General features: G+C 35.2%; 1 protein-coding gene across 24 annotated transcripts in view; it reads left to right on the forward strand.

Annotated features, from left to right (window-relative positions):
* Nucleotides 1–25,536, forward strand: part of LOC100748811 (tropomyosin Per a 7.0102) — a 40,267-nt gene extending 14,731 nt beyond the window's left edge. For 7 of the 24 annotated variants that reach the window (XM_033319746.1, XM_012383276.1, XM_033319745.1 and 4 more), the window contains 7 exons: nucleotides 3,065–3,198; nucleotides 6,297–6,414; nucleotides 10,891–10,961; nucleotides 14,275–14,350; nucleotides 15,278–15,340; nucleotides 16,541–16,610; nucleotides 23,707–24,290. In XM_033319746.1, the coding sequence (XP_033175637.1) occupies nucleotides 3,065–3,198; nucleotides 6,297–6,414; nucleotides 10,891–10,961; nucleotides 14,275–14,350; nucleotides 15,278–15,340; nucleotides 16,541–16,610; nucleotides 23,707–23,792 (618 nt within the window). In that variant the 3' untranslated portion in view covers nucleotides 23,793–24,290. Of the gene's footprint in view, nucleotides 1–3,064; nucleotides 3,199–5,393; nucleotides 5,512–6,296; nucleotides 6,415–10,890; nucleotides 10,962–13,133; nucleotides 13,205–14,274; nucleotides 14,351–15,277; nucleotides 15,341–15,636; nucleotides 15,700–16,540; nucleotides 16,611–17,757; nucleotides 19,103–23,706; nucleotides 24,291–25,103 lie in introns of those variants that run through there. The other 17 variants (XM_024366286.1, XM_024366281.2, XM_024366288.2 and 14 more) reach the window with 11 other exon arrangements.
* Nucleotides 25,537–27,437: the final 1,901 nt, after the last annotated feature.

The following is a 27,437-nucleotide window of genomic DNA, read 5'->3' on the forward strand; positions in this document are numbered from 1 at the left end:
AAAATCGACTTTGAATTTTCGCTCGGTACGCGTCCACTTTATCGCGTGTCGTTATAACGGATCTCACTGTAGATCGTTGTCTCGATGGAAAAATTAAAAAAAATTTTTATTCTATATTTTCGGCTTCTTTTTTCGCGTAGAAGCATAGACGCGTTTTTCGCGTGAGATCCGTTATAACGTACCGTACGCGTACCGAGCGAAAATTCAAAGTCGATTTTCTCGAAAACAAAGCCTCGAACGAAAAATTTTTATTGTATATTTTCGACTTCTTTTTTCGCCTAGAATCACCCCATTTCCGCTTGTACCACCAGTTACCAACCACCCTGTATAAACCAATAAATTGAATTATCACCAGAAACGAAACAAATCCATTACATATGTATGCACATTAAAACAACACCATCCTAAATCATACTAAAACAATCAAACGCGCAATATAAATTTATAATATTTATAACAATTGAACACAAAAGAATGTCTCGAAATTTTCTACAAACATTAATCAAGAAAGTTTACCGTACATTACACAAATCAGAGTATAGATATTAATCTATTTTGTAAGATAAGATAACCAAAATTAGTAGAATTGCACATTCATCGATATCGATATCTTTGGCCGATTTGGACGCGTCATCGGTCAAGGGGAATTGCAGGTTTGTTGAATCGGTCCGGATGCAAAATGTTGGTGGATGATCGAAGAACAGTACAAGCGCGCGTAATGCCCGGTTCACGCACGATAAACTGGGATTTATCCGCTTGGCGCACAATCGTCACAGGTGCAGCCACAAACGAGGACAAGGGCCTCGAATTGCGTAGACTATAGACAAATACGCGCGTAATCGAGCGTTAAGCAATTTACATTTGTAAGGGCGCGATCGGTTCGTTTCATTTGACGTAACACATCGATGAAGCCAACTTCTGAATACGTTACAATTCCATGTCTTAATTAAAGAACGCTTTAATTAGTATCATATTGTAATAGGGTGTTCGTGACCTCGTTTCACTCATTTTATTTGCATCTTGAGACGAAACAACATTAATTCACCTTCCTAACGCTAACAGGAAGCGCAATTTTCTATTGAACTGCTTATTTATTGGAAAAGTGTGTGGAATAATCTAAAAATGGTGTTTATTCGATAAGAAATAGATACGAGAAATAAAGATTGATAAGGAGCGCGTTGAACAATTTTTGCAATAAATCAACACGTTGTAAACAGACTATCTGTAAGCTCTATTTGGTACTATCTTACGAACGAGTACAAAATTCTCCAAATTGAATGAAAGTTTTAAGTTAAATAACATGGGCAAACAATAACTTCCATTTAATACAATCGTACGAAAGAATACAAAGTTTTTTGGCGATTGAATGAAAGTTTCAAATTAAATAACACGGCAAGATACATCGAGTGAGAACGTTAATTACGTAGAAACCGTAACAAAGCGCCTGAGCCTAAAATCTTTACGGAAAGTAATTATAAAATGCGGATTTTCTATTGGATCACGTCATAGAATCGAATAGAAACTTTTATGAATTTAATTAACCGATATTATTTGGAATCGAGTTTCATACTATTGCAACTGTTTAATCCACGAAGCGTTAAGTCTCGCGCTTTTAATAGAATGTGATAAGTATTTCTTTTCTTATCTTAAGATTAGTTTTCTTTTTGCGAGACAAGTATATATTCCACTTGCAAGGAATTTGAAGCTATTCGCATGAAAACGTAAGTGGATGCTGTGAAAATGGTCGACCCATTCAATTAAATCGGTTGTTACGAGGAGTACGAGCACCGAAGGAAGTTAGGGTCATTGATATGCGAACCGAGCGAAGACCTTGGCGATCCCGCGATGAATATTCTTGCGAATTCTAATCACGTGTTGTACGATTGTGGACAATAGCTCTTTAATCTTGTTTTCCTTTTTGTATTTTTTATTTTCTTCCTTTCATCTTTTTTCTGAAATTCTTATAAGGATAAGGAAGTCGAGGACATCAAGCTAGAAATAAACGGTGCAATCGTGGTTGTCGAACGACGATAGCTTATCTGGTGTTTGGTCTTAACTTACTTCGTTCATGTGGTAATGAATTTATTGCAACCTTGTAACTTGTTGGCTGAAAAATTGTGGGACGATAACTATTGTTGTTATGGCGTTGCAAAACTCTTGTGGTCATTCATTAAATCAGGACCTCGTGTTACAGGGATTTATATTTATTACTGCAAATTGTCCGTTTTTATATTGCCAATATGTCACTTAAAACTTAAGGCTAATGAGAACCGCTAGTGTCCGTTGTCACTACAATAGATGCAGCAGAACAAGATAAGCAAAAATATACAGGGTGGTTGGTAACTGGTGGTACAAGCGGAAAGAGGGTGATTCTAGGCGAAAAAAGAAGTCGAAAATATAGAATACAAATTTTTCGTTCGAGGCTTTGTTTTCGAGAAAATCGACTTTGAATTTTCGCTCGGTACGCGTGCACTACATCGCATCTCGTTATAACGGATCTCACTGTAGATCGTTGTCTCGATGGAAAAATTAAAAAAAAATTTTGTTCTATATTCTCGACTTTTATAATTTAAAAAACACTAAATATCACAATTGCTTGAAATGAACGAGCTAGCGTGGATATGAATCGATAGAGACAAATATAAAAAGATGGGTCAATAAATAGGTCAGGAGAGAGCTAAATAGATTACGCAGAAAATAAGAACGTCATTTATCACGAAACTAAGTCTGTTTCTTGACAAAAACAGCGAGATCAATACAATACTAAATATATAATACACTAGTAAAATTACTATTTAAAGACTCCATTTATCAATGTATATATAGTAATATATATGTATATCTTAAATATAGTAATCTTCAATCTAAAAATATAGTGATGGTAATAGGTCTATTACCATATAGGCCATATAGCTTTTAGTGTCAACTACAATTTACATTTTTACAGTTACATCAATAATACTTGCATACTGCGACTTAATATGTAATCTAAAATTACTTAAACTACTTAAGTCGTAACTTAAATTTTAATTTTCCGTACTTAATATTTTCTTTTGTATTACAGGCTGAGTCCGAAGTAGCCGCTCTGAATCGTCGTATCCAATTGTTGGAGGAGGACCTCGAGAGATCGGAGGAACGCCTCGCAACGGCCACTGCTAAATTGGCAGAGGCGTCGCAAGCTGCGGATGAGAGCGAACGGTAAAGGAACTGCACATTTTTATCTTCATGTTTTCCTGTAATGAACAGAGCACCGGACGACCACGTAAATCTTATAAATATCCGTCGACGAACAGATATTTATAATGGAGCCGTTCAGTATAGTGGCATTCATGTTTTACTCAATGGGTAGATAACAACCCCTTCCCGTTTGATTGATCGATTCAATGAAAGTTCGATTCATACACTTTCTTCGCCTCCTCGCAAGGTTCATGTTAATAAAGTTGTCAGAGATTGTAGTTGTTTATTATTAGCAATTGTATATATATTAAAAAGGAAAATCGTATGATCGAGGTGTCGAGTTATTAAAGATGATAATTCTGATAGGCTTGTTGTCTGCCCTATGGGACGATAGGAGATTAAGTTATAGATAATAATTTGAAGTAACTTATGCTCTTATTGAAGACACGGCGAGGATATTGTAAAGAAAATTAATTCTACTTACTATAGTGGAGGTTATTGAATTATGCGAATGTTTTAATTATAAATTCTTTGAGATAATAAAAATCGATAAAATAGTACCTGTACGTTGCTCATAATAATTAGAAGATTATATCTGTGATAAATGAACTTTTATCAGAGTATAATACAATTTCAAAATTCTTGTCGTTGAATATATCAAATCACAAGAAAACAATTATACAGACGAATGCTAATGCATTTTTAGTAGATCTTTCGCCTTTACAATAACTTCAAACGTCGATATTAACCCTTCGATTACGAGCCATCCATTGATGGAACGAGATACAAATGATATTTTATATTGATATAAATACAGAAAAAATTAAAATATTTAGTTTATTAAAGAAATAATGATAACACACGGTGGGCATTATCGTCGAGCTTTTATAGCAACCCATAACAGTCAAAGGGTTAACATTTCCAAAAAACAAGACGGTCGTTCGATGCTCCAAAAAGAATCAGAACTAACGCTGTACGTTCAACGAAATCGAGTGGGAAGAGCGAGTATCCTGAAACAAACTTACATATTTTCCCATTTATAAATAATCGCACAATATTGCACTGTGATGTTTCGCGGTTAATACCGCACCCAATATAGACCTAGTTATATTTATATGACAATCGAGCCTAAGCACAGACGCAATTACACAGAGCAAATTCAAGGCTGCTGGTGAACTAGTAATTACTGTGATTTTATGGAGCGTGCATTTTCATTATACATTTATTATGCGTAAAGTGCCTGCTTAATTATCGATAGATCCATTCCAGAAAGTGATGCAATTATTACGCGAGCATGAAATTCCATCGTCGTTTGATCAGCTGACGACGAAAAAAACGATAGAATCTTTTTCTGGCAAATGAACCTCACCAGTCGATTGGTTTAATCTAATCGATCACTCGCCCTTCCTCTTGATCTTCGATCGATATCCCGGCATTATTTACCGCTAGGACTAACTTTTCGACGTTGAAAGAACTCGCAGATAATTATTTTGTCAGAATTTTCCGCTCTCGACCAATTGAAATACCGATTCTTGTTTGCGTCGATAAGAATTATCAATTTATCAGAACCGTGACTTTGAACATCTAGAGCGAGAGTTACCTCTGTTCTGTATAGATTAATTTAGATTCAAAAACGGCTAGGAAATTTGCGGATAAACGATATCATTGGCGATTATAACGCTATTGACGATACTGGATGACATGTTTGAGGTTTGTTATCGCGGAAAAAGAAATTGATAACTAGCCGACACATAATTCGCGATATTTTATCGTTGTTTCGTATGTATTCGATTAAGCTTTTTATGCTACTACATTATCTAAAAAAATGTTGCAGATTAGAAAGTCTCTTGTAAAGAGAACTTCAAGAAAGTTATTGAAGATTCTTCTTTATTAGAAATTTGACCTTTTTTATAAATTAAATTTCTCGAAACATGAAATCCATGATGAATATTTGATGAGTTAGACCGGCCATAATTATCGTTTTAAATCGTATAACGTTGTATAATATGATCATATAAAATAATCATTAGTGGAACATCAATATTTTTATCCAGAATTTAAAAAACCGAATGTTAATTCACGCGCGATTCTATATGCTATAATAATCGAAGAATATTTTATTCATAACCGCGAGAATCCTGTTTTCGTGTGTCGATGATCTTTCTTTCAACGGCGATCAAACCGGTGCTAAAAATCGAATGATAATCGATCACTAGGATACGCAAGGCACTCGAAAACCGTACCAATATGGAAGATGACCGAGTATCCCTGTTGGAGCAACAGCTAGCACAGGCTAAACTGATCGCCGAGGAGGCGGATAAAAAATACGAGGAGGTGGGTCACGAACCAGCGAACGAAAAAACAATTTTTTTGCGACGATCTTACGGAAGCCAATCTGTATTCATCTTGACGAACCACTTTACCATTTTAGAAACAAATTTCTTTTCGACATATTTTATATCGATGAATTTTCTTATTCGATAAAAAATATCATTGTCTTCGCCACTATATTTTCAATTGATATTTTAAATTGCACTTTAGTATTGTGTTACAGTACAACATTTAATTCCCAAAAATTGAATAATATAATGTCGATAATTTGTAACTCACAAAGTTTTATTGACGTTAACTATATTTCGTAGATTGAACAATTATGATACTGTTTTATCAGTAGGAACCTGCCACAATTAGTTGGCTTGAATATCCTTCTAAATTTTTACTCTAATTCGCATTAGTCAAGTCGCTTGATCTCAATTTATTGGAATTTAAGTAATCCGTCTAATCTGAACGAGCCTTAAACTTCGAAACATTTCTTATTTATATCGTGAATTAAGTAGATTATGGAAATATTATATCATCCTCTAAGAAGAAAAAAGTGGCGTAGAATTATATAGCTGGAGAGGATTCAGGTTTGTCAAGATCAAGTACCAATTTGCTCCCGCAGGTATATCTTTCCAAGAATTTTAGCAGATAGTTGGAGAGCAGTGCTGTGCCTGATCATCGTGGAACCTTCGTTACAACGAACGAGGCAACGACCGATAATTTAAAAACTTCTCCTTCCAGCGATCTTTTCTTTCTTAATGTATGTTAATCGCCGTTCTTTGTGATAATTATTAAAGAGCCCGCAAGATTCTCGAGAATCGCAGCTTGGCCGATGAAGAGCGTATGGACGCCCTCGAAAATCAGCTGAAGGAGGCCAGGTTCCTCGCTGAAGAAGCTGACAAGAAATACGATGAGGTTCGCGAGCCCACGACTGACAAGCGTGATGGCTGCAGTGACAATGATCATGATAAAAATAATGATGATGATGATGATGATGATGATGATGATGATGATGATGGTTCCTAGTTTATAGTCGAGATAATAGTGCCTAACCCCATAACTCTCTGTTTTCTCTCTGTGTGCTCGAAATTACCGTGGCTCGGTATAATACGAAAAAAAGAAACGAAAATCTACTCACATTTCGATCGATCGAAAGTAAACGCGTTAATATTATACTCGAGAATATTTCAATTGAATAATTCAAAGAATTTCGATTCTTCTTCAACCGATCGTCCAAATCGTTCGTGAAAGTTATTTCGAATAAAATCCCGTTTCTGGTAAAAATTCAAAAATATTTCTAACGAAACAGTGATTAAATGAAAAAAGAAAAAGAAAAAAGAAAGAAAGAATGGAAGGAGGAACGAAAGGTATTGATCGTCTGTGATTTCGTCGAGTGAGATAACGACTGATCGATCTACTGGTAAGAAGTGCAGTGTTTCAGTAAAATAATTCTTATTTTGGGAATATTAAAAAAAAAGGAAAAGAATGATGGATAAGTGATACACGTATATGAATAATGTCAGTGTCACGTGTTTTGAGCGCGACTTAAATGTTAAAAACCGCTGTATATCTGTGATTTCCAAGTGTTTGTTGGAGCAAACAAAAGGGGGGGGGGGAGAGAACAAACAAACAATGTTTCAAGTGCCAATTTCGTAGAAAAAAAAAGAAAAATAAAAGTCTACTTTGCATATAAAAATTATCGCGCAAAATCGTTTTTCAACGTACATTCGGTGAATATCGTAAGTTCGCGTGTTCGGTTTGTCTAATCGGAAACTGGCTTCGTTAAAATATGGTTAACGCGTTCTGTGTTGTGATAAAAACGAGACTATGTGGCTTTCGGTCAGCTGCGCGATTAAAATGGTGCTGCTTTTGTCCAAAGACACCCTCTTTTTGCTTTTCTGGAATTCGGAACGTAGCTCAGAAATATTGCAAACATCCATCTGTTATGGTAGGTTGTGTCACATGACGACGTCGAAGTTACAAAGATTACAAAATAATTACTTACTTTGATATTATAATATTACACGGTTCAAGAAACATAAAATTCATTTTATTCGATTCTTCCTTCTCAGCAGATGTAACTAGTATGCAGAAATTAGAAATTCAAAATAACGGGGCATCAGAATTAATTGGTTCGTGGTCGTTGCACATCTATAGAATTTGATGTGCAATTTCTTTTCTAAATTCGATTATTTTCATATTACTCAACCGTGTTTTATACTTTGAATAAAATTGCGGCTCGATATATTCAAACGACTGTCTTGCAAAATAAAATTACGAATAATTAATTCACCAAACTTTCCTGGCACGCTAGAGAACGTGAAATATTAGGAAAACGCTGTTCGATGAGCACAAACGAATCTTTGCTGCATCGAACGTACATCAACACACCCGGCAAACGATTAAAAAAAGAAAGTTCCATTACATCGTCAGATTCATCGAATATCTTGATTTATTGCTTGTTATTGCTCAAATGCACAGTGTCTTGCGCAAGTATTGATGAAAGTTTCACAGAAAACTACATTATTGATGACTCCTCTAGTGTTTGACAAAAATTGATTTAATCCTAAAACTCATCGTTGTAACTTCAACGCGTCTGTATCCTCTCCCAGTAACAAAATCGAACTCATCATTTATTATCTTCTTAGAGCGTCATTGTATTAACAAACATCGAAACTAGACAAATTGTACAATGTTTCTTAATGTTTGCAGTGATACCGAATCAAATTTCCGAGATTCTATTAGAATCTCGATTTGCTTGTCTGTCTAACGATCTAACAGCATAACAGTTGTTGCAGAAAATCAACGGAAGCGAGCCTTAACCGAGTGTGATATTACTTTCTGTGTTTTAACCCTATGCAATAATCGCTTATCATTGAACCCTCTGTATCTTGGACTTGCGAACGTTACATAAACCTCCCGCCGAATGACAAATTTTGGTCAGTTACGTCATCCAGATAACGTAGGTTTTATTGGTTCTAAAAAAACATTCCGAAATTTTGCGAATTGTAATTCTTGCTCCAATATTTAGCTATTAGATATCTAATCCAATTCCACTTAATGATCATTTCATGTCATGAACGTATCATATTGATCAACTTCGTTTTTAAACAGTTTTCATTGTCGTTTGATATGTAAAAACAATGTGGGAAAAATGTAGAGTTTGCATTTGTTGATTTATATTTTCTAAATATTCAAAATGGTAAAAAATGCATATTCAACCTCGAAAGTAAATATTAAAACATATGGAAGATATTTTGAATATGAAATATAAGAAAAATATTTTGACGTGATGTTGATTAACAATGTATCAAATTTTGAAATTAATCTTTTATAAAGTACGCGGCTTCTTATGTTTTTCATATGCTGCGATATTTGCTTTCTTCTAAATTTCTATATTTTATATCGAGTACAAAATTATTGGCCAAAATGAAACATCTACAGACGATAATATATTGTTTCTTATTTTTATATTTCTGCATCGAGTAGAGAATTATTGATCGAAATGAAAGATCCACGGACGATGATTGTCACGTGGATAGGCAGTTGCACGAGGGGTTGCGTCACGTTCGCATAAAAGATGTTGGTTGCATGCATAGAACGAAAGGTCTACGTAGACAAACGAAAGGGACATTCCAGAGAGCTCGCTGTGAACAGCTTTATTCCGTGGTTTATGCTGGGGGACGACGTGAATTCTCTTTCGTTTTCCACGACGATCTCGTTGTTACTGCGTAGTATACGAGTATTTCTATCCATTCGTGCCAATCTCTAGGAACGAAGTGGAGAAAACGTCTTCTCTCGCTTCGTTTCTTATCTCCTCTTTACGAGATGCGTTCTACAGAATTGAAAGAGCTGTTCGTTAAAGATTATTCGAACGCGTACACTTATTCGACTCGTGTCGGTCCGAGCCACGAATACGGTATATCTGGAGTTTTATTTAAAATTCCAACCTCTCCGTGGCTCGTTGTCGCCAAGTTAAACGCGTTTAAATTATTCGTTCCTCGTCTAGCGAACGAAACAGTTCGAGCAGAAAAGCACGTTTCACGGTTAGTGTTTCACTGGTTCAATATTTGCGATTTCATCACGAGTAGGATTTTGCGCGGAGCAACGCGGAATACTATTAACCCCTTAACCAAGCGCGACGAGTTAGCTCGAATAAGTGGGCGAATATTTGTGAACGTATAATCAGATGATTAAGTGGTTCCGTCTTCTGGCTCTTTCCGACCCGTTACACTTGGTCAAGAATACGCGATCTGCATCTTGTTTTGCAAAGAAGCGTCTAGGAAATGTATCGAATTGTTGGAAATGTTGAAAACAAGGACATCTTGGTGGTGATGGGACGACAATGGAAATTTTTGGATTAGAATCACTTTTTCTCGATTGAGTGGAAAGTGAAGGATGGAGGTGTTGGAGAGATTTGGAAGTTTGGTAGCTTTTTTTAAATGGAGGTAAAGGAAATTTCATTTTATAGTATCTTGTAGCTTGGAAGATATAAATACGTCTATGTATTAATGTTTTTTTGACTTTTAGTTTACTTGCTTGTCTTATCTCTGCATCATTATACTGCCACCGAGCAATTTAGTGATTACCAGATTTTAGATATAAGAAACTGTAATCAGTTGACATGGTTCTCCTTGAAAGAAAATAAGATTCTATTAGAATGCTTTTGGAAAAATTAGTATTGCTTTCTATTCGAAAAGCAACATAGTTACATGTACAGTTTATTTCTATTACACCATTTTCACTATAATTATCTACCGAGCTGTTCAAGTATTATAACACACTATCACTAATTCTTTAATGATAGTAATTGCAATAGAGCGAATAAAATAGGCATTTTTATAAAAAAATTCTCTACAAGGATTTCGCAATATCGCATAGAAAATCTCATACAAAATGTACGCCAAGAAGCTACCATCACTTCCCCTCCACATCTAACAATTTCAAACAAAATTTTCGTACTCCAATAAATCTCTGAAAGCAGTCAGTTAACACTAATCACCGACTCGTTACAACCAAACGCTGTTCCACGTTTCCGACGAGCCATTTACTTTAGAAATTCGCCACGTTCAAGGTAGAGTTAGAAAAACGAATGGAGGGGACACTAGACTGAGTGGAGTCGATGGAAGCAACCAGACGCAAAAGGAGTTTCAGTCTCTTTCAGTTCGTAGAGCGACATCGAGTCGGTCAGAATCACGGTGATCTCGATGATGGGGCGATAATGGCGGCAAGATCGAGGCGCGAGAGCGTCGATCTTGGCCCAGATGCCTGGTCGAGACACGAGACAGGGACCGGCAAAACGGAAAGAGAAAAAGAGCGAGCTAAGGAACTGCTGGAGAGAGACAAAAACGGAACATAAAGAGAAACCGTGTGTATGTGTCGTTTATACAGGTCGCCCGTAAATTGGCCATGGTTGAGGCCGATCTAGAACGTGCTGAGGAACGTGCCGAGGCCGGAGAGTCGTAAGCATCCGTTTCTCAAAAAATCAAAACACTCACACTCACCATATTTTTCTTTTCTTGCCATTAACAATGCCTCTTTTCGAATTTCAAGCGTGCGCCAAAAACCGCCAGTTTCTTATACCCCATTTTTCCCCCCTGTTTTTCGCTACACTTTCTCATGTGTGCATGTCCACGAGGATGTACACCTGCCACATATGTATACGTACACACAGAGGCACGATTAAAGACGTTTGATGACACGTGATCACGTGTGCAACTGTCTTAACACAGATGTTTCCTAATGTGTTCGTTTGATTGGTTTTCTTTTTGAGTTTTCTCCCAATGAAAATTCATATAGTTGTTGGTTCGGAACCAAAAAAATTCTCTACAAGGATTCCGCAATATCGCATAGAAAATGTTTTTGGAAAAATTAGTATTGCTTTCCATTCGAAAAGCAACATAGTTACATGTACAATTTATTTCTATTACACCATTTTCACTATAATTATCTACCGAGCTGTTCAAGTATTATAACACACTATCACTAATTCTTTAATGATAGTAGTTGCAATACAGCGAATAAAATAGGCATTTTTATAAAAAAATTCTCTACAAGGATTTCGCAATATCGCATAGAAAATCTCATACAAAATGTACGCCAAGAAGCTACCATCACTTCCCCTCCACATCTAACAATTTCAAACAAAATTTTCGTACTCCAATAAATCTCTGAAAGCAGTCAGTTAACACTAATCACCGACTCGTTACAACCAAACGCTGTTCCACGTTTCCGACGAGCCATTTACTTTAGAAATTCGCCACGTTCAAGGTAGAGTTAGAAAAACGAATGGAGGGGACACTAGACTGAGTGGAGTCGATGGAAGCAACCAGACGCAAAAGGAGTTTCAGTCTCTTTCAGTTCGTAGAGCGACATCGAGTCGGTCAGAATCACGGTGATCTCGATGATGGGGCGATAATGGCGGCAAGATCGAGGCGCGAGAGCGTCGATCTTGGCCCAGATGCCTGGTCGAGACACGAGACAGGGACCGGCAAAACGGAAAGAGAAAAAGAGCGAGCTAAGGAACTGCTGGAGAGAGACAAAAACGGAACATAAAGAGAAACCGTGTGTATGTGTCGTTTATACAGGTCGCCCGTAAATTGGCCATGGTTGAGGCCGATCTAGAACGTGCTGAGGAACGTGCCGAGGCCGGAGAGTCGTAAGCATCCGTTTCTCAAAAAATCAAAACACTCACACTCACCATATTTTTCTTTTCTTGCCATTAACAATGCCTCTTTTCGAATTTCAAGCGTGCGCCAAAAACCGCCAGTTTCTTATACCCCATTTTTCCCCCCTGTTTTTCGCTACACTTTCTCATGTGTGCATGTCCACGAGGATGTACACCTGCCACATATGTATACGTACACACAGAGGCACGATTAAAGACGTTTGATGACACGTGATCACGTGTGCAACTGTCTTAACACAGATGTTTCCTAATGTGTTCGTTTGATTGGTTTTCTTTTTGAGTTTTCTCCCAATGAAAATTCATATAGTTGTTGGTTCGGAACCAAACAGGTTCCGTGCAGTTGCGATCGATCACGATTTGTGTCGCGGATCGATCGTGTATGTCGATTGAATCGTGTTACTTTTAAAAGAGAAATCTGAGTCTGTAGACTCACTTTTATGTGAGGAGGGAGAGAACTTGCGTAAGAAAAATTGCAATTGCAAAACAATATTTACAATGTGTAGTGTAATAGCGATTGTGACTGAGATTCCTCTTCAAATTCTTGTATCCAAGAAAATCGGAATCAAAAAGTACTTAATACGACAAGGCAACTTGTGTATTTCTTTTTCTATATTTTATATTTTATAAAATACTTTGTTTTAATACTGTAATTCCTGAATGCACTATATATTTTATGAAATTCTTTTTGATTCAATTTTTTTTTTTTTTGGATAAAAATATATTTCTATAAGAGCGTTTCACTAAGATTCGAGTCACAAATCGAGCAGCAGACCGGTGAAGCAATGGGAAACAAGGAGAAGCAGACTGGAAGCTGACTGTCCGCATGCATTTGCGATATAACTTTTGTTTTCTGTATTTTACTGGAATTTTTTTTCTTTTTGTTTCTGTTCATATTTTTTTTATCGTCCTTGCTTTTTCGCATGACAAGTGTGGCTGTTGATCACAGGTTGCCAGAAAACTAGTCATGATGGAGCAGGATCTTGAGCGCGCCGAGGAAAAGGCAGAACTTTCGGAAGGGTAGGTGGTTCAGTTTGTGCATGTGCCACTGTTCTCTACATTCTTTTTAATTTTTCAACGTTCATGAACAATTTCCTTCCGCTTGTCTGACAAGAACGAACGCTGGTCGATGACAAATCAGTATAAAATTATAGTCGGTGATATTATTGAAAAAAGAATTTCTATATAATACTGTTGCAAAAAAGTTCCATATAAATTTTGAAACACCCTGTATAATATGTTTGATACTCAATCTTTAAAATTGAGTACCTTAAATTCCTTTCATGAAAAAATTGTAAGAAGATATCACATTTTGACTAAAAATTAAATGAAAAAATTACTGAAAAAAACACCCTCTATAATATTTTTGATACTTAATATTTAAAATCGGGTATCTTAAATTCCTTTCATGAAAAAATTGTAAGAAGATATCATATTTTGAATAAAAATTAAATGAAAAAATTAGTGAAAAAAACACACCCTGTATAATATTTTTGATACTTAATATTTAAAATCGGGTATCTTAAATTACTTTCATGAAAAAATTACTGAAAAAAACACCCTGTATAATATGCTTGATACTCAATCTTTAAAATTGAGTATCTTAAATTCCTTTCATGAAAAAATTGTAAGAAGATATCACATTTTGAATAAAAATTAAATGAAAAAATTAGTGAAAAAAACACACCCTGTATAATATTTTTGATACTTAATATTTAAAATCGGGTATCTTAAATTCCTTTCATGAAAAAATTACTGAAAAAAACACCCTGCATAATATTTTTGATACTCAATCTTTAAAATCGAGTATCTTAAATTCCTTTCATGAAAAAATTGTAAGAAATCATATTTTGAATAAAAATTAAATGAAAAAATTACTGAAAAAAAATTAAAAAATTAAATGAAATTAAAAAATTACTTGCTCAAGAAAATATTCTGAATTCTCTGTTGAAAACAATTCAGTCATCCTCAAAATTAAAACACAAAGACCAGCGACCAGTTCTCTTCCGCATACTTAAAGAAACACACTCACAGGTAGGAATTCGTATTTACGACCTGGATTTGTTGTAAATGATTTTTTCATTTTACAGGAAGATCGTCGAGCTTGAAGAAGAGCTGCGCGTAGTTGGCAACAACCTGAAATCCCTCGAGGTTTCCGAAGAGAAGGTAAGTACTATTGACAACAAATATATATATATACCTATATATATAATCTCGAATATACATACATATACAATCTGTTTCACTTTCTCTTTCTTTCAAATTCACTGCACGTTCGCGTCGCGACCAATTTGTGTCAATTCTACGTCTTATAAACGTTTCTCATATACAAATGAAACATTTTCTATATCTTTGCATACCTTGTAAATTTATATAAATTTGTATACCTTTAAAGTATACAACATTAATATTACATTATACAAAATTAAAATTAAAATTAGTATTATAATTAAAGTATAGAAAATAAAATTACTATTTTTTCTGTGAATACATAAATATCCGACAGTCTAATTATATAAATATTGATAGATTTATTTATATAGTAGGCTTCTTCTCTTTTTCATTTTCGGAGTAATTTCACCTCTGAAAATAATAGAAGAAATAATTTTCATGCCATAAAATATCACTATAGCGATATCAGAGGAGAACAAAGAGTTCAGTTTATTAATAATCCAATTATAATCGAAAGAGCAGATTTCAACGATTTGCCTCATAACGACGCGTTCATTTAACACTCGGGTTCTCGTTTTCCTTCGCGCGCATCAAAACCCTGGCTTCTCGAGGGACATACACACTGCGAAAGTTATCACGGGACAAAAGAATCGCTGTAAGAAAAACGGTAACACGTAAGAGAAATATCGCAAGATTTTCCACGGTAACGTGAAATGAATACACGGGTTCGCAGAGGTTTTAATGCACCGCGTTCGTCCACAAAACGTGTATGATAAACGCGATAGAAAATAACGCGAGAGATAAAAAAAATCGAACTGGCGGCATAGAATTAAAAAAGGAAAAAAGAGAAGACGCGTGGATGGATCGAGAAAAGTAAATTTCCATATTAAGATGCATAATGTTCACGTTACTGTACCATAGGCCAACCAGCGTGAAGAGGAGTACAAGAACCAAATTAAGACTCTTACCTCTCGCCTGAAGGAGGTACAAATCATTTTAGAGAGTGTTTTGCATCTGATTCTTGTTTTTTTTTTTTAGCAGAGTGTGATTTGTCGTCGCGAGTTTTCCGCCGTTTCTACTAAAACATTAACTCGTTCACCCTTTTCTCTCTCCTCATTTACGCTACTTTCTTTCTATAACCTTAGCCGTCATTTTTCATCTTTCTTCTTCTCGTTTTGTTTTACTTCACACATTTTTTTTCTCTCCCTCTCTTTTAGTTTTGTAAAGCTAACTTGAGATCGTTTTTTTTTCTCTTTTTGTTTGCGCTTGTCTAAAAATAGGCGACGCAAAGAGAGGAGACTTTCGTGGGCCAGGTGAAGATTCTGGATAGTCAATTAAAAGAGGTAAGTGAGAATCGAAACGAAAGTGGAATCCTTCATTGCAGAATTTGAAATATTATCATTTTTTGTAAAAAAAAAAAGAAATTTTTAGAGACTCTTATATCTATTATTTTGGTTTCGTTGTACAAGCACTAGAATTAGCTGAATTAGCAGAATTTTATTTAGGTTTGTACATACTGTAGTATCCTGTTGCTTCTTTCCATTAGATGCTCGTTCTTTTTGTACACATTCCCCTTTTATTTTGCACACCTTTCATTAATCCAGTTCAGGTACTGATATCTCACATATTACGCATAAGTACAAGCGAAAAGAACAACCATAAAAGATGTATATCGATTGCTCAATTCCTGATAAGCAACGAATGAGGTACGAACGTTTGGGTGTTGAGTCATCAGTAAAAAAAAAAATAGAATTTTTTTAATTAACAAAAAACAATGTGTGCATTTAACTAACAGGTTTTCGTTATATTGTTTTCATTGGAAGTAAAAATAAAGCATGGAGTGCAATTGTACTAATAAGAAAATATGGTAGAAGAAAGAAATCCGTCGATTTTAAAAGGATATTTTATCTTAATAATATTTCATGTATATAATGATATTAGTAAATATCGATATTTAATTATTAATTATTATACTCGATATAATTTAATTATTATACTCGACATTGCATTTTAGTTTGACGAATTTAAATGGGTGCATAATATACGTATGCGTAATACTCTGTAAATTATTAGCATTGACGCATGCATAGAATTTAGTTTCCTATGTAAAAATTTTAAAATCGACGACAAATCACATGAATGTGACAAAGTACAAATACTGATCTATTCTTCTCGTTTCTGTAGGCTGAAGCTCGTGCCGAGTTCGCAGAAAGATCCGTGCAGAAATTGCAGAAGGAGGTCGACAGGCTCGAAGGTGCGTATCTCGTCCAACCATTTTTCATTTCCGTTTCTCTCGTGTCATCGTTCGAAATTTTCGTTTTCGAGACATTTTACTTTCTCGAACGGTCATTACGAACCTTCTTTCCAACTCTACTACGAATAGCAACCATTTTGTTGTTTCTTTGGTACTTTAGTCTAATTTAGCATTAGAAATTATGTTCTTAGTTAGAGTAAGAAAGAGAGAGAGAACTACGAATCGAACGTTGAAAACAAGTCGAAGGGAGCAGAATATGAACAGTAAGATTGCATTCAGTTATAGTTGCGATAACCTGTTAGGGATCTATTAACGAAACCATAACATCGCTTCTTTCCAAATTCACCAAGCTCCTCGAGTTTGTTTGAGTGCATCCAATGATTAATAGAACTGCAGACGACAGTCGGTTGGAGTACTAGATTTATGGAAAAATTCCACTTTGTTATGTTCAACGATTTAAAATCTGATTATAAATTACTCCACGTTTTCTTTCCTACAAATTATTTTTACCATTTTTACTATTGAATAACGAATAACTTATGTAATATTACGTAATGATCCATTAAGAATATATACACTGTTGGTCATAAAGATTAGGACACCCATTTACATTTATTGGTCACTTTATTTAATCTTTCACGATACAAGATACGATATGATGCGAATGAAATAACAGATTTATAATAAAATAAATAACGAACGAAGTAAAATAGTGGAAGAATAATGAAATCGCTAAAAGCCAGTGAAAAGAATTCAGTTTCTTTTTACGTATCTCCACGTGTCCTAATACGTGTATCTGATAGTGTATTTTAATTTTTTACTACTTTTTTCTTCATTCGGTTCTTCTTCCATCTACGAAACAATCATGCCTGTCGTTTGCTGTAAAACCTATTTCACGTATTTGCCGATTTTAATGCTAACTGCGACGACGACTTAAAACCCAAAAAAAGCGATGACATAATCGTCATATGTCGCGTCGTCTCGTGTGACGTGTGTACATAGTTGCTCGATGATTACGACGTGTTTCATTCCTCTAACCACTGCAACCCCCGAGAGGGCATATCCGCGATCAATGAGAAAGTTGTGCGCGCTCGTCTGTGCCTTCTATGTGCGTGTGCAACCTCCCTCTAACCGGTGATCTTTACAGACGACCTTGCCGCCGAGAGAGAGAAAAACAAATTGCTCCAGGAAGAGATGGAGGCCACCCTGCATGACATCCAGAACATGTAGATCGTGTCTCGCGGCTGACAGAAACATGAGAGAAAAAAAAGTCGAGAAAAGATTTATATAAATAACAAAAACGTTGAGAATTTAAAAAGCATACGCAGATACTAGGGTACGATTCCTTCGGGATTAAAGGAACAAAACAGAGATAAAAGGAATGAAAAGTAAATACTGTAAACAGAATTCGAAAGGGGTGAGGGTCGCAGAACGAACGAACGAACGAACATCGAAAGTTTTTTTGAGTTCGACGATATTTATCGAAATATCGTTGAGAAACAAAAAATACACGCTGTGCGACACGAGTGCTTTCGTAAACGTTTCGCAAAACGTTGAAAAACTTCTTTTTTTTTTCTTTTCTTCCTTCCTTTTCTCTTTTTCGTCAGAAAGAGAGGATATACTTTATACTTTGTATACTTCTGCTGCGCACGCTTTTCACTCGAACTATCGTTTCTTCATCCTTTTCGTAGGAAAGGATAGAACGATGGTTCGAGTAAAATGTATAATGTATAAAAAAAGAAAGGTAGAGTGTGCGGTTTGTCAAAGGGGCTCGAAGATGAAAACTCCCTTTGTCTTCTGTGTTTCTTTTCTTCTTTTTCTTTGAAATTTTGTCGTTTGTTGTCCAAAACATATCTTTCACGACTATCATTTTTTTTTCTTTTCTTCTCTGGTAATGCTTGCTTTTAATTGGATTGTCGATCAGTATGATTAATTTCAATACCATTGAGTGTCTTTTAATTCCTTACGAGGCGAGTACTGTAAAAGAGAATCGTGAGCGAAGACATAGGAAACAGAGTAAAAAGGGCAACCGATCAAAGCGTGTACGTCAAGGAAGAATTTTCTATCGAGTTTGTCAAGTATTTTCCACCTGTTACGTCCTATCACGTATCGTGGCTTCCGAACGTTCGTAAGACATCGCGAGATTTATTCTACTTTTTTAATTAATCTATTTTGCTGAAAATTCTACTCTTCTGTATTTTAATTATTATCTTTATGTACGTGAGATAGTTATACAGCTTTTATATAAACAGTATTAAATTGAATAATTAATGGCTTAGACTCCTCGATTTGTTAATTAATGCACATTTCAATGACAATCATAAAAAGTTCCAATAAACATATTGGGACGACCTTAACAAAAATATTTGACAAACTCGACCACATAAGTAAATTTTTCCTCGGCGTAGGACTACTGTATGAATTGGCAGCAAAAGGGCGAACATGACCATTGTTCGTTGCTTTTCGTCGTTAACGTTTTATAATTCCTTGGGGCTCAGCATGAAAAAGGAACGTCCTTGGCCTTCTTCCACTGCTCGTTCGTTCACTGATGGTAAATCTTAAATGCTTCTAAAAGACGCTCACTGCCAGCTAAGTGATACCTTCGAGGAACAAATCCAATATTAAGCTCGTATTTGCGCGTGGTCCAGCCAAAAAGATACTAGTATTAATCTCACTGGTTAAAGCTTAGAATTTAGCGAGGTGTATACGTCAGGAATAAGAGATATATAGAAAGAAACCGCAATATATGTTAAAAGTTTTTGTATATTTGTAGTTTAAATCGTATATTAATATACATGTATGATAATACAGGGCACTTCAGAATATATAGTCCAGTTCAAAGAGAAGGAGATTATTTATATATAATTATGCATGAAAGGTGGAAAGGAAGTCTGTTGAAAATTTTTGAGGGACTTTTATTCTATGCTTTTTATTTGACCCTTTGTGATTCTGTGTTGAATTGTATTTTACATAATGTTAAAAAGTAAATAAGAAATATGTTAAATTAAATAATTTGAAAATATTTCGGTTTTAATTTATTATTATTGTTATTTGTATCATTATTCAATGTTGAAGTTTTAACTTTAAATTTAATAGGCAAATTTGTATTTTTATTTGATAGAAATATGTCAACATGGATACATATAAAAATGCATTCCAATTTTCTACATTTTTTAAAAGCATATTAACTATAAACTATTTGATATTAAATGTCAAAAGCTATTTGAACCGCAGGGTGAATTTTTCAAACAGAATCTCCTTCTCTAATTTTCTACTACGTGTTCCCCAAGTACTCAATGTTTAATCACATAAAGATTATTCGACAAAATGTGATCTTGGAAACATCCTCACAGAAAATGGTGAACTTGCAATCGCAATTAACGCAGCAATCATTAGGAATAGAAAGGTGAACGAGCAAAGTACGTTCGCAAAAATCGCGTGTCCTTCTAGTTCACGCTGAGCCACTCGACGTTTACCGATCGTGCCTGGATTAATCCTTTATTGTAATCATTCTCTGGCCAATAGAAAACGAAAAAGGAGAAGGAAAAAAGAGGAAAAGAAAGAATGAGAGAATTTCCATTTCATGGCGCGTAACTTCATCTTATGCGATTGTTCATCGCCGCAGTTAATCGATATCGTTAATTAATATCCACATCCGTATTAAGATCACCTAATTCGAAGGTGTGTCATAGTTAATTCCACGTGAAACATTCCTCCCTCTTTATCATCGTGAAGAAGAAACTGCCTGACCATCTTTTACGTATCTAATCCCCTGGGTGATTCTCGTTCATTGTAGCTTGTCGGATGTCGTGTCGAGATGAATTTAGAAAGTTTTCTCAACTTTGTAAAAGTATGAAGTATTAGGTAATCCCGTAAGTAATGCAGTTTCTTGAAAGTTGCATTTAAACCTAAGGATACGAATTGTCACTTGTCACGCTAAAAATGTGATAAACGAGGAATAGAAAATTTAATGGAAAGATGACTAATAATTGAAAACGTTGCAGCAATAAGGAACTCTACCTTCTAATAGAGTTATGTAAACCAATAAAAATCAGCTCAAAATTAAATCACTGTAAACTTTTGAATAAACTGTTTCATCGTTGAATATAAAAAGTCCTTCTATTGTAAGAAATAAGAAGAGTATATCGGTAATTAATTGTTATGAACAAATAATAATTATTGCTTTTCACTTGAAACAAAGATGCCGCATTTACTTACGGAATGACCATTTCGAAGAATAGTTTGTGCAATAATGTTTTAGATTTGTTGTATAAATCGATGAATACGTTAGTATGCTAACTAAATCTTTTTAGATACAATACAATGTACATTTGGGTTTTTCAAAATCTCGGGAAGACATCCGAAGAAATTAATGCGCGTCCAGCGATCGAAAACGTCACGAGTTATTCTATAGAGAGAGAACGATAGTGAAAAAGAGAGAGAGTGCGTGTGAGAAAGAGTAAGAGAGATCATGCTCTTGCTCTCTAATTATGAAAATCGAAGAAAGCACAATAACGACGATTCCACGCGTCCTACCGTTAACGATAATGACATTTCTTTGTTATTCCCGTATTTTTTTTCTTTTTTTCGAGAAAATGCCAATAGAGTGAAAGAGCATGAGAGGGAGAGAAAGGTGGAATGAATGAGAAAGTGAGAATGAGTGCGACAGAGAAAATGCATAAAAAAGAAAACGCAAATACTTGAGTTCACACTTGAGAGTTTTAGTTTATTAATTTACTTAATATTAATAAAAAAAAAACGAATGAAACGATAATAACACTAATATCATTGTAATGATTATTATATATATTGCTATTATTATAAAACTGTTTGTAATATATATTTTAATTTTGAAAAAACAGCGTGTCGTTTGTTTTTGTGCGTCTCTGTATGAGTGTTGATATTTTTTTTTTTTTTTTTTTCTTTAATCTGATCTCCAACAAAGCGTTAATTCCCGATTTCTTAACAAAAATAAACAAATCTACTGACCATCGACTGTGTGTACAACGCGATATAACACACGACGCTGCCCGTTGTGTTAGCTGTGCGTAGTTGTTGCATGCCACAATACACAAAGGAGAACCAAAATGTGTCCATGGTACGTATCGAAAAAAATCGTGGTGAGTAAACTCGCTTGTTATTTTATTTGCTAGTCTTCGAATTTTTCAATCCCGTTGTCCAGCATGGCCCCATCCCTTTCCTAAGATAATCGTCAAACTTTCGACTGTTTATTCGGAGGACATCTCCGATCATAGTAAGTGTATTCGTAGTTTCTACAGACATATGTGTACATAGTATAAAGGTCTTTCTCGAGTCGAAGTCATGATGATTCAGAGAAACATAATATGTAGTGATGTAACCACTGCTTTTCTCTGGACCGTCGAAGTTCTCTTAAATGAAGACCGCGGCCTTGAGGAAAGATTTTTATGACGCCATATTTGTTTCCTTCGAATCGATGCCATCTTAATTAGGCTCTCGTATTTTTACGAATATATAGAATATAGAATACTTAATCTTTTTTTCAATAGCTTTTAACAATTTCGTACTCCCTTAGAAAAAATGTAGAATTATAGAAAATAGCCTCTCTCATTGTCGCTTAAGGAACGTGTATAGTATAGATTCTGCGTTTCCAACCTATGAGTCGCGATCCCGAAAGATTGTAAAGCGTTTGCTGGCGAGTCACTAGTCAATTTCAATTGAACATTTTTGGCACTTGTTTACTTCAGTTATATTAAATAACGCTGTTATATATTAGATAGAATTGTAAAGGAAAATTAAAATAGAAATTGACTTTAGCTACAAAAAAATTTTTTAGCGTTTATTTATCATTGTAATTTCTTTATTCATTTATATATATAGAGAGAGAGAGAGTAGAGAAGTCGTAAATTATTTGTCTATTACAAAGAGGATCGCGATTCGATAAAGATTAGGAAACACTGATACAACTAAGAATCATCTTTCTTTATTCCTCAAATTTTTAAATCATATATTCATATTTCATACACGACGCGTTACATCAGCATCATAAACTATAATTCAAACTCCATGGTCTACAAGCAGCTGTCAGAGATACATGAGTCTCATTCATCTTTACTAAAACGTCCAAGGAAGAACAGATTGAATCTGCTCCAAAGCCCACTTCCTGTCCAACCAACGCTTCATAGCTCTTTAACGATTCTCAGCAGCTTAGCACTACCTCCTTTTTAGAGCTTAGATCTGCTCGGACACTTGCGACACTGTCGAGTAGATATCGAAGAGTTTGCAAATTTTCTTCGAAATAACATTGCGAATGCTTGCAGATGAAATGGTGGCTGAGAAGGAGAAATACAAGGAAATCGGAGACGGCTTGGATCAGGCATTCATGGAACTCTACGGCGTCTAACGTGCCACTAACCAACCTCTTTAACGCTTCGACCAAACAAATAAAAAAAAAATATATATATATATTCATATATATACCACCAAAATTTCAAACTTTCTCACAATCTCGCTTGCTCTTAACACGTACTCCGTAAGTTACTTCTCGAGCTTAACCTGCTTAACTAACGACTTCGAGGCTCTAATTTGCCACAAGACAGCATTTTTCCATGAAAATGAAATACCGATATCGTCCCTTGCTGAACCGAGACAATGGAGATATCCGTAGAGACATCGTCATGAATATCATTTTTTCAACTTAACTCTTTGCTTTTTTCCACAATTATCGAATCTTTTATTGTTTCTTTATTGCGTCGATAAATATAGAAGAAGATTTTTGTCAAATTATTTTTAGATCGTACAATTAAAATAAAGCTTGGAATGTTTGATAAAGAAGGACATGGTGTAAACTTATCATAATAGATGCATATAAGCAAAGAGTTAAAAATCCAACATTGTTTTGTCACCGAAATGCATTTTTTATTACCATCAGATCATTTTCATACCAATATTTTCATACATTAAGTACGTATAAAGGCGATGGAGCAATATATTCGCTTCTTACTTTTTAGGATAATACAGATTATCTTCTATATATATATTTATATAAGTGTAATGATAAATGTTTTATTAGTTGCTTAATCCGATAAATTTTTAACGAAGGCATTGTTTATTTCAGACGAGCTTGTACACGAGAAAGAAAAGTACAAATACATCTGCGACGATCTGGACCTCACCTTCACCGAGCTGATCGAAAAGAATTAATTGATAATCGGCGATCGTGTGTATCCGACGACTGTCGAAATGATTGGCGGCTGTTCGTGCATCCGACAAACGCGGTGTACTATCGAGATCATTTTGTAAAACCGACCAATCCGCTTACGTTATCGTTATTATTACTATTACACTTGTATCTCAAATTTGTTGCATCTGAAACAAATACGTTCCGCGTTCCTTCGCGTCCAATTCCTCCTTTTCGTTTTCTTTTTTTTTATTTTATCCGGTTAACACCTTGGTTTTTCAATTATTCGTCGCTTACGATCTTCTCCCTTCCTTTCCTTTTCTTCTTCTTTATTCATTTTGTAAATCATACTCTAGATTACGATTAATCAAATCGCTCGTTTACGATAATTCCGATTTTACGACAAAACGTATTCGGTAAGTACTCACATTCGGCGATACAGAAGTTTCTTAATGACTGTGAAGCGCATTCGTCGATCATTGTAACTAAGCAAACAGGCAAATAAAAATTTAGCCCTGAAACTACCGTCTTATTTTATTTGTTCACTGTTTTATGTAGATCATGTTCTAAGAGAGAATGTTCTTTTTCAATACTTACTGCGACATTTCAATAAAAATATTCAAACTACGAGCATCTGTATTTTTTCTCAAAACCTTGCATAAAATCCTACCCTTTTTAAACCATCACTTATTAACAATACTAATATACTAACAAATAATAATAATGGTCCAAAACCATCAAAAACTATTGTAGATTTAATTACTATTGTAATTTTAAGTTATAAGTTATAATAATTGTAAGTTATCTCGGCTAAAGATGTAAGAAACCCACAATTCCTAAGCAAAATGGTGAATCTATGGTTAAGATAGTCCCATTACTAAATTAATAACATCCTCTCTCTCTCTCTCTCTTTCTCTCTAACAAGATGATGATTGTTAAACTGCGGATTTTTATGCATAGCTGAATACATTTGCTTTGTTTAGTCATTTTACATTAATATACTTTAATATCATAATATTTTCAATGCATTTTGAACGTTATAACGAATATTGGTAGAGCAATTTGTCTCATCTTCTAAACATTATGCTGAAAAGTTTACTTTGCAACTTTTGTATATTTTTGCATCTGTCGACTCTGGTGTAACAAATGAAATAAAGAAAAGAATGCTGCGCATTATAAGAAGAAATTACATTAAAATCAGAAAATAAGTAAGTGCAATAAATTAAGTTAAATACATAAAGATCCGCAGCGCAGTGACGGTAAAAGGTAGCCAAAAACTAACACAGGACCTAACATTCGACTAGTGCCACGTAACCCTGCCTTTTGCATTGCAGACGTGGTGGTAAACGAGCGCTGTAAGTACAAAGCGATCGCCGACGAAATGGATCAGACGTTCGCCGACCTGGCCGGATATTAGCAGGCGGGCTAATTCTCTGACGAAACGTGTATACTTCATGTGTACACATACACGCGCGCATATACACTTCTCTGAATACATGTATCGTTTTAAAATGAGAAAGGGAAAGAAAATATGAAAAAGGTCACGCTACGTTTAAAGAAACACTGCCAGCACGCGGATCCTTCGATGCACGACGCCCAGAGAAACCTTGATTGTCGATCAGGACGAAGAGGACGCAACGCCAGGCGTCTTCTCCAGACCCTACACAGCCCACAGACGCTCGATGGATTATGGAAACAGTCGGTTAGATCGTGTTTATTCGTTTTTCCTATGGTTGTCTTATTTGTTACGCTTCGGCTGAGAAAAAGCAGGTCTAAAAGAAAAGATTAAAGTAATTCTAACGAAGAATGTTGGAAATACAAGTTGAAGATAGCTGTTCGTCGATTTGATTTTCCAGCAGCTATTTCATTTTGCAAAGTTTGGTTAAGGAAGTAGGAAAATAAAAGGAACAGAGAATGATCGAAGTTTAGGGTGATTTTGGATGGATGATGGGGAAATAAGTGGGGGATACTAGTTCGTCGAGTGGCTTTCCCATGGTTACCTTATTTTGCAGCGTTTGTTCGAAAAAGAAAACGAAGGATAGGAGATGACGAGAATTTGAAATAATTTCAATGAAGCACGTTCAGAGTAGAAGTTAGGCGGACTTGTTTGTCAATTTGATTTTCTAACAGCGTCTATTTTCATTTACAGAAACTGATAGAAAGAACAAGGATGATTTTATATTTAAAATATTTGATATAGGAATGGGCGGCAGTTTGAAAATCGTATAACAGGTTTCAGCGTGACGCTCATTCGTGATTAAAAACGCAGCATTAGAATCTCTATGTAAAATAACATAAACGAAGGAAACACTCGGAATATCAGAGGAGAATGAATCTGTTAATTCGCAATGATTGAAGAGTATTTTTTCTTTGATTTTTTCCCCTTTTTTGTAGGTCTTTAGTACACGAAAGAGAAAGATATTATTTTTATTTAACTTTCATCCAACCCTACATTCCAATAACATGATTTATTACTCGTTTATTGTTTCGTTTATTAACGATAACTCTAGTTATAATTCTAATTTAGATTTAAACGGTCGTATACTCAGACCGAATTCCTTCCCTGTCTCTTTACTATTTCTATTCTATTTATTTTACACATATTTTATATTATCAACTCCGTTCTTCCGTTAGTTTTTAGCTTCTATACTTCATTTTATCATTGATACTGAAAACGATTGACTAATCGATCGATCAATACATTTTTTCAAACATTCCGTTCGTTTTCAACTTTATGCATTTAAAAAATTGTTAACCACAAGTATCGATATCGGTGCTCTATAGCTGTGTAGGCGTTCTTTCATCCAGCTCATCCTTAATCGCGAATCATATCCTGCCACACCCACGTAGACGGTCCTGTATCCATCAGCAACGCATTTAATCGCGGAGTTCAGCTTGTGCAGCCAGATTGATAGTTACTCGTCTCGCGTACTCGTCATTAAGTTTGTCGTGAATTGAGAATCGGCTTCACTTCGTGCCAAGGGATGGCGGTAACTTTCGTGTATAATCGAGATACTGTGCAGAGAGATAACCAACGTTTGATACTCGACAAACGAAAAGAAACGAAATAAGGAGGATATAAAAATTCGAGAAAGGAAATAAAGCGGAAAAAATAATTGGCGGATTTTTAAAGGAAATATTTGTCGTCGTCCAGTGTGTACGTATAATATAGGCAAATCGTTAAAAACGATTAGGAACGAAAGGTGTGAAAAAGGATTGTTTGATGTTGAACGAATAGTCAAAAACAGCCACATCGAGTATATCCAGAGTGGTTGGTAACTGGTGGTACAAACGGAAAGGGGGTGATTCTACGCGAAAAAAGAAGTCGAAAATATAGAATAACAATTTTTCGTTTGGCGCTTTGTTTTCGAGAAAATCGACTTTGAATTTTCGATCGGTACGCGTCCACTTTATCGCGTGTCGTTATAACGGATCTCACTGTAGGTCGTTGTCTCGATGGAAAAATTAAAAAAAAAAATTTTTTATTCTATATTTTCTATTCTATATTATTCCATCGAGACAACGATCTACAGTGAGATCCGTTATAGCGAGACGTGAAGTTCACGCGTACCGAGCGACAATTCAAAGTCGATTTTCTCGAAAACAGAGCCTCGAACGAACAATTTTTATTTTATATTTTCGACCTCTTTTTTCGCGTAGAATTACCC

The sequence above is a fragment of the Bombus impatiens genome, unplaced genomic scaffold, assembly GCF_000188095.3.
Source record: "Bombus impatiens unplaced genomic scaffold, BIMP_2.2 scf_0208, whole genome shotgun sequence".
Taxonomy (NCBI): domain Eukaryota; kingdom Metazoa; phylum Arthropoda; class Insecta; order Hymenoptera; family Apidae; genus Bombus; species Bombus impatiens.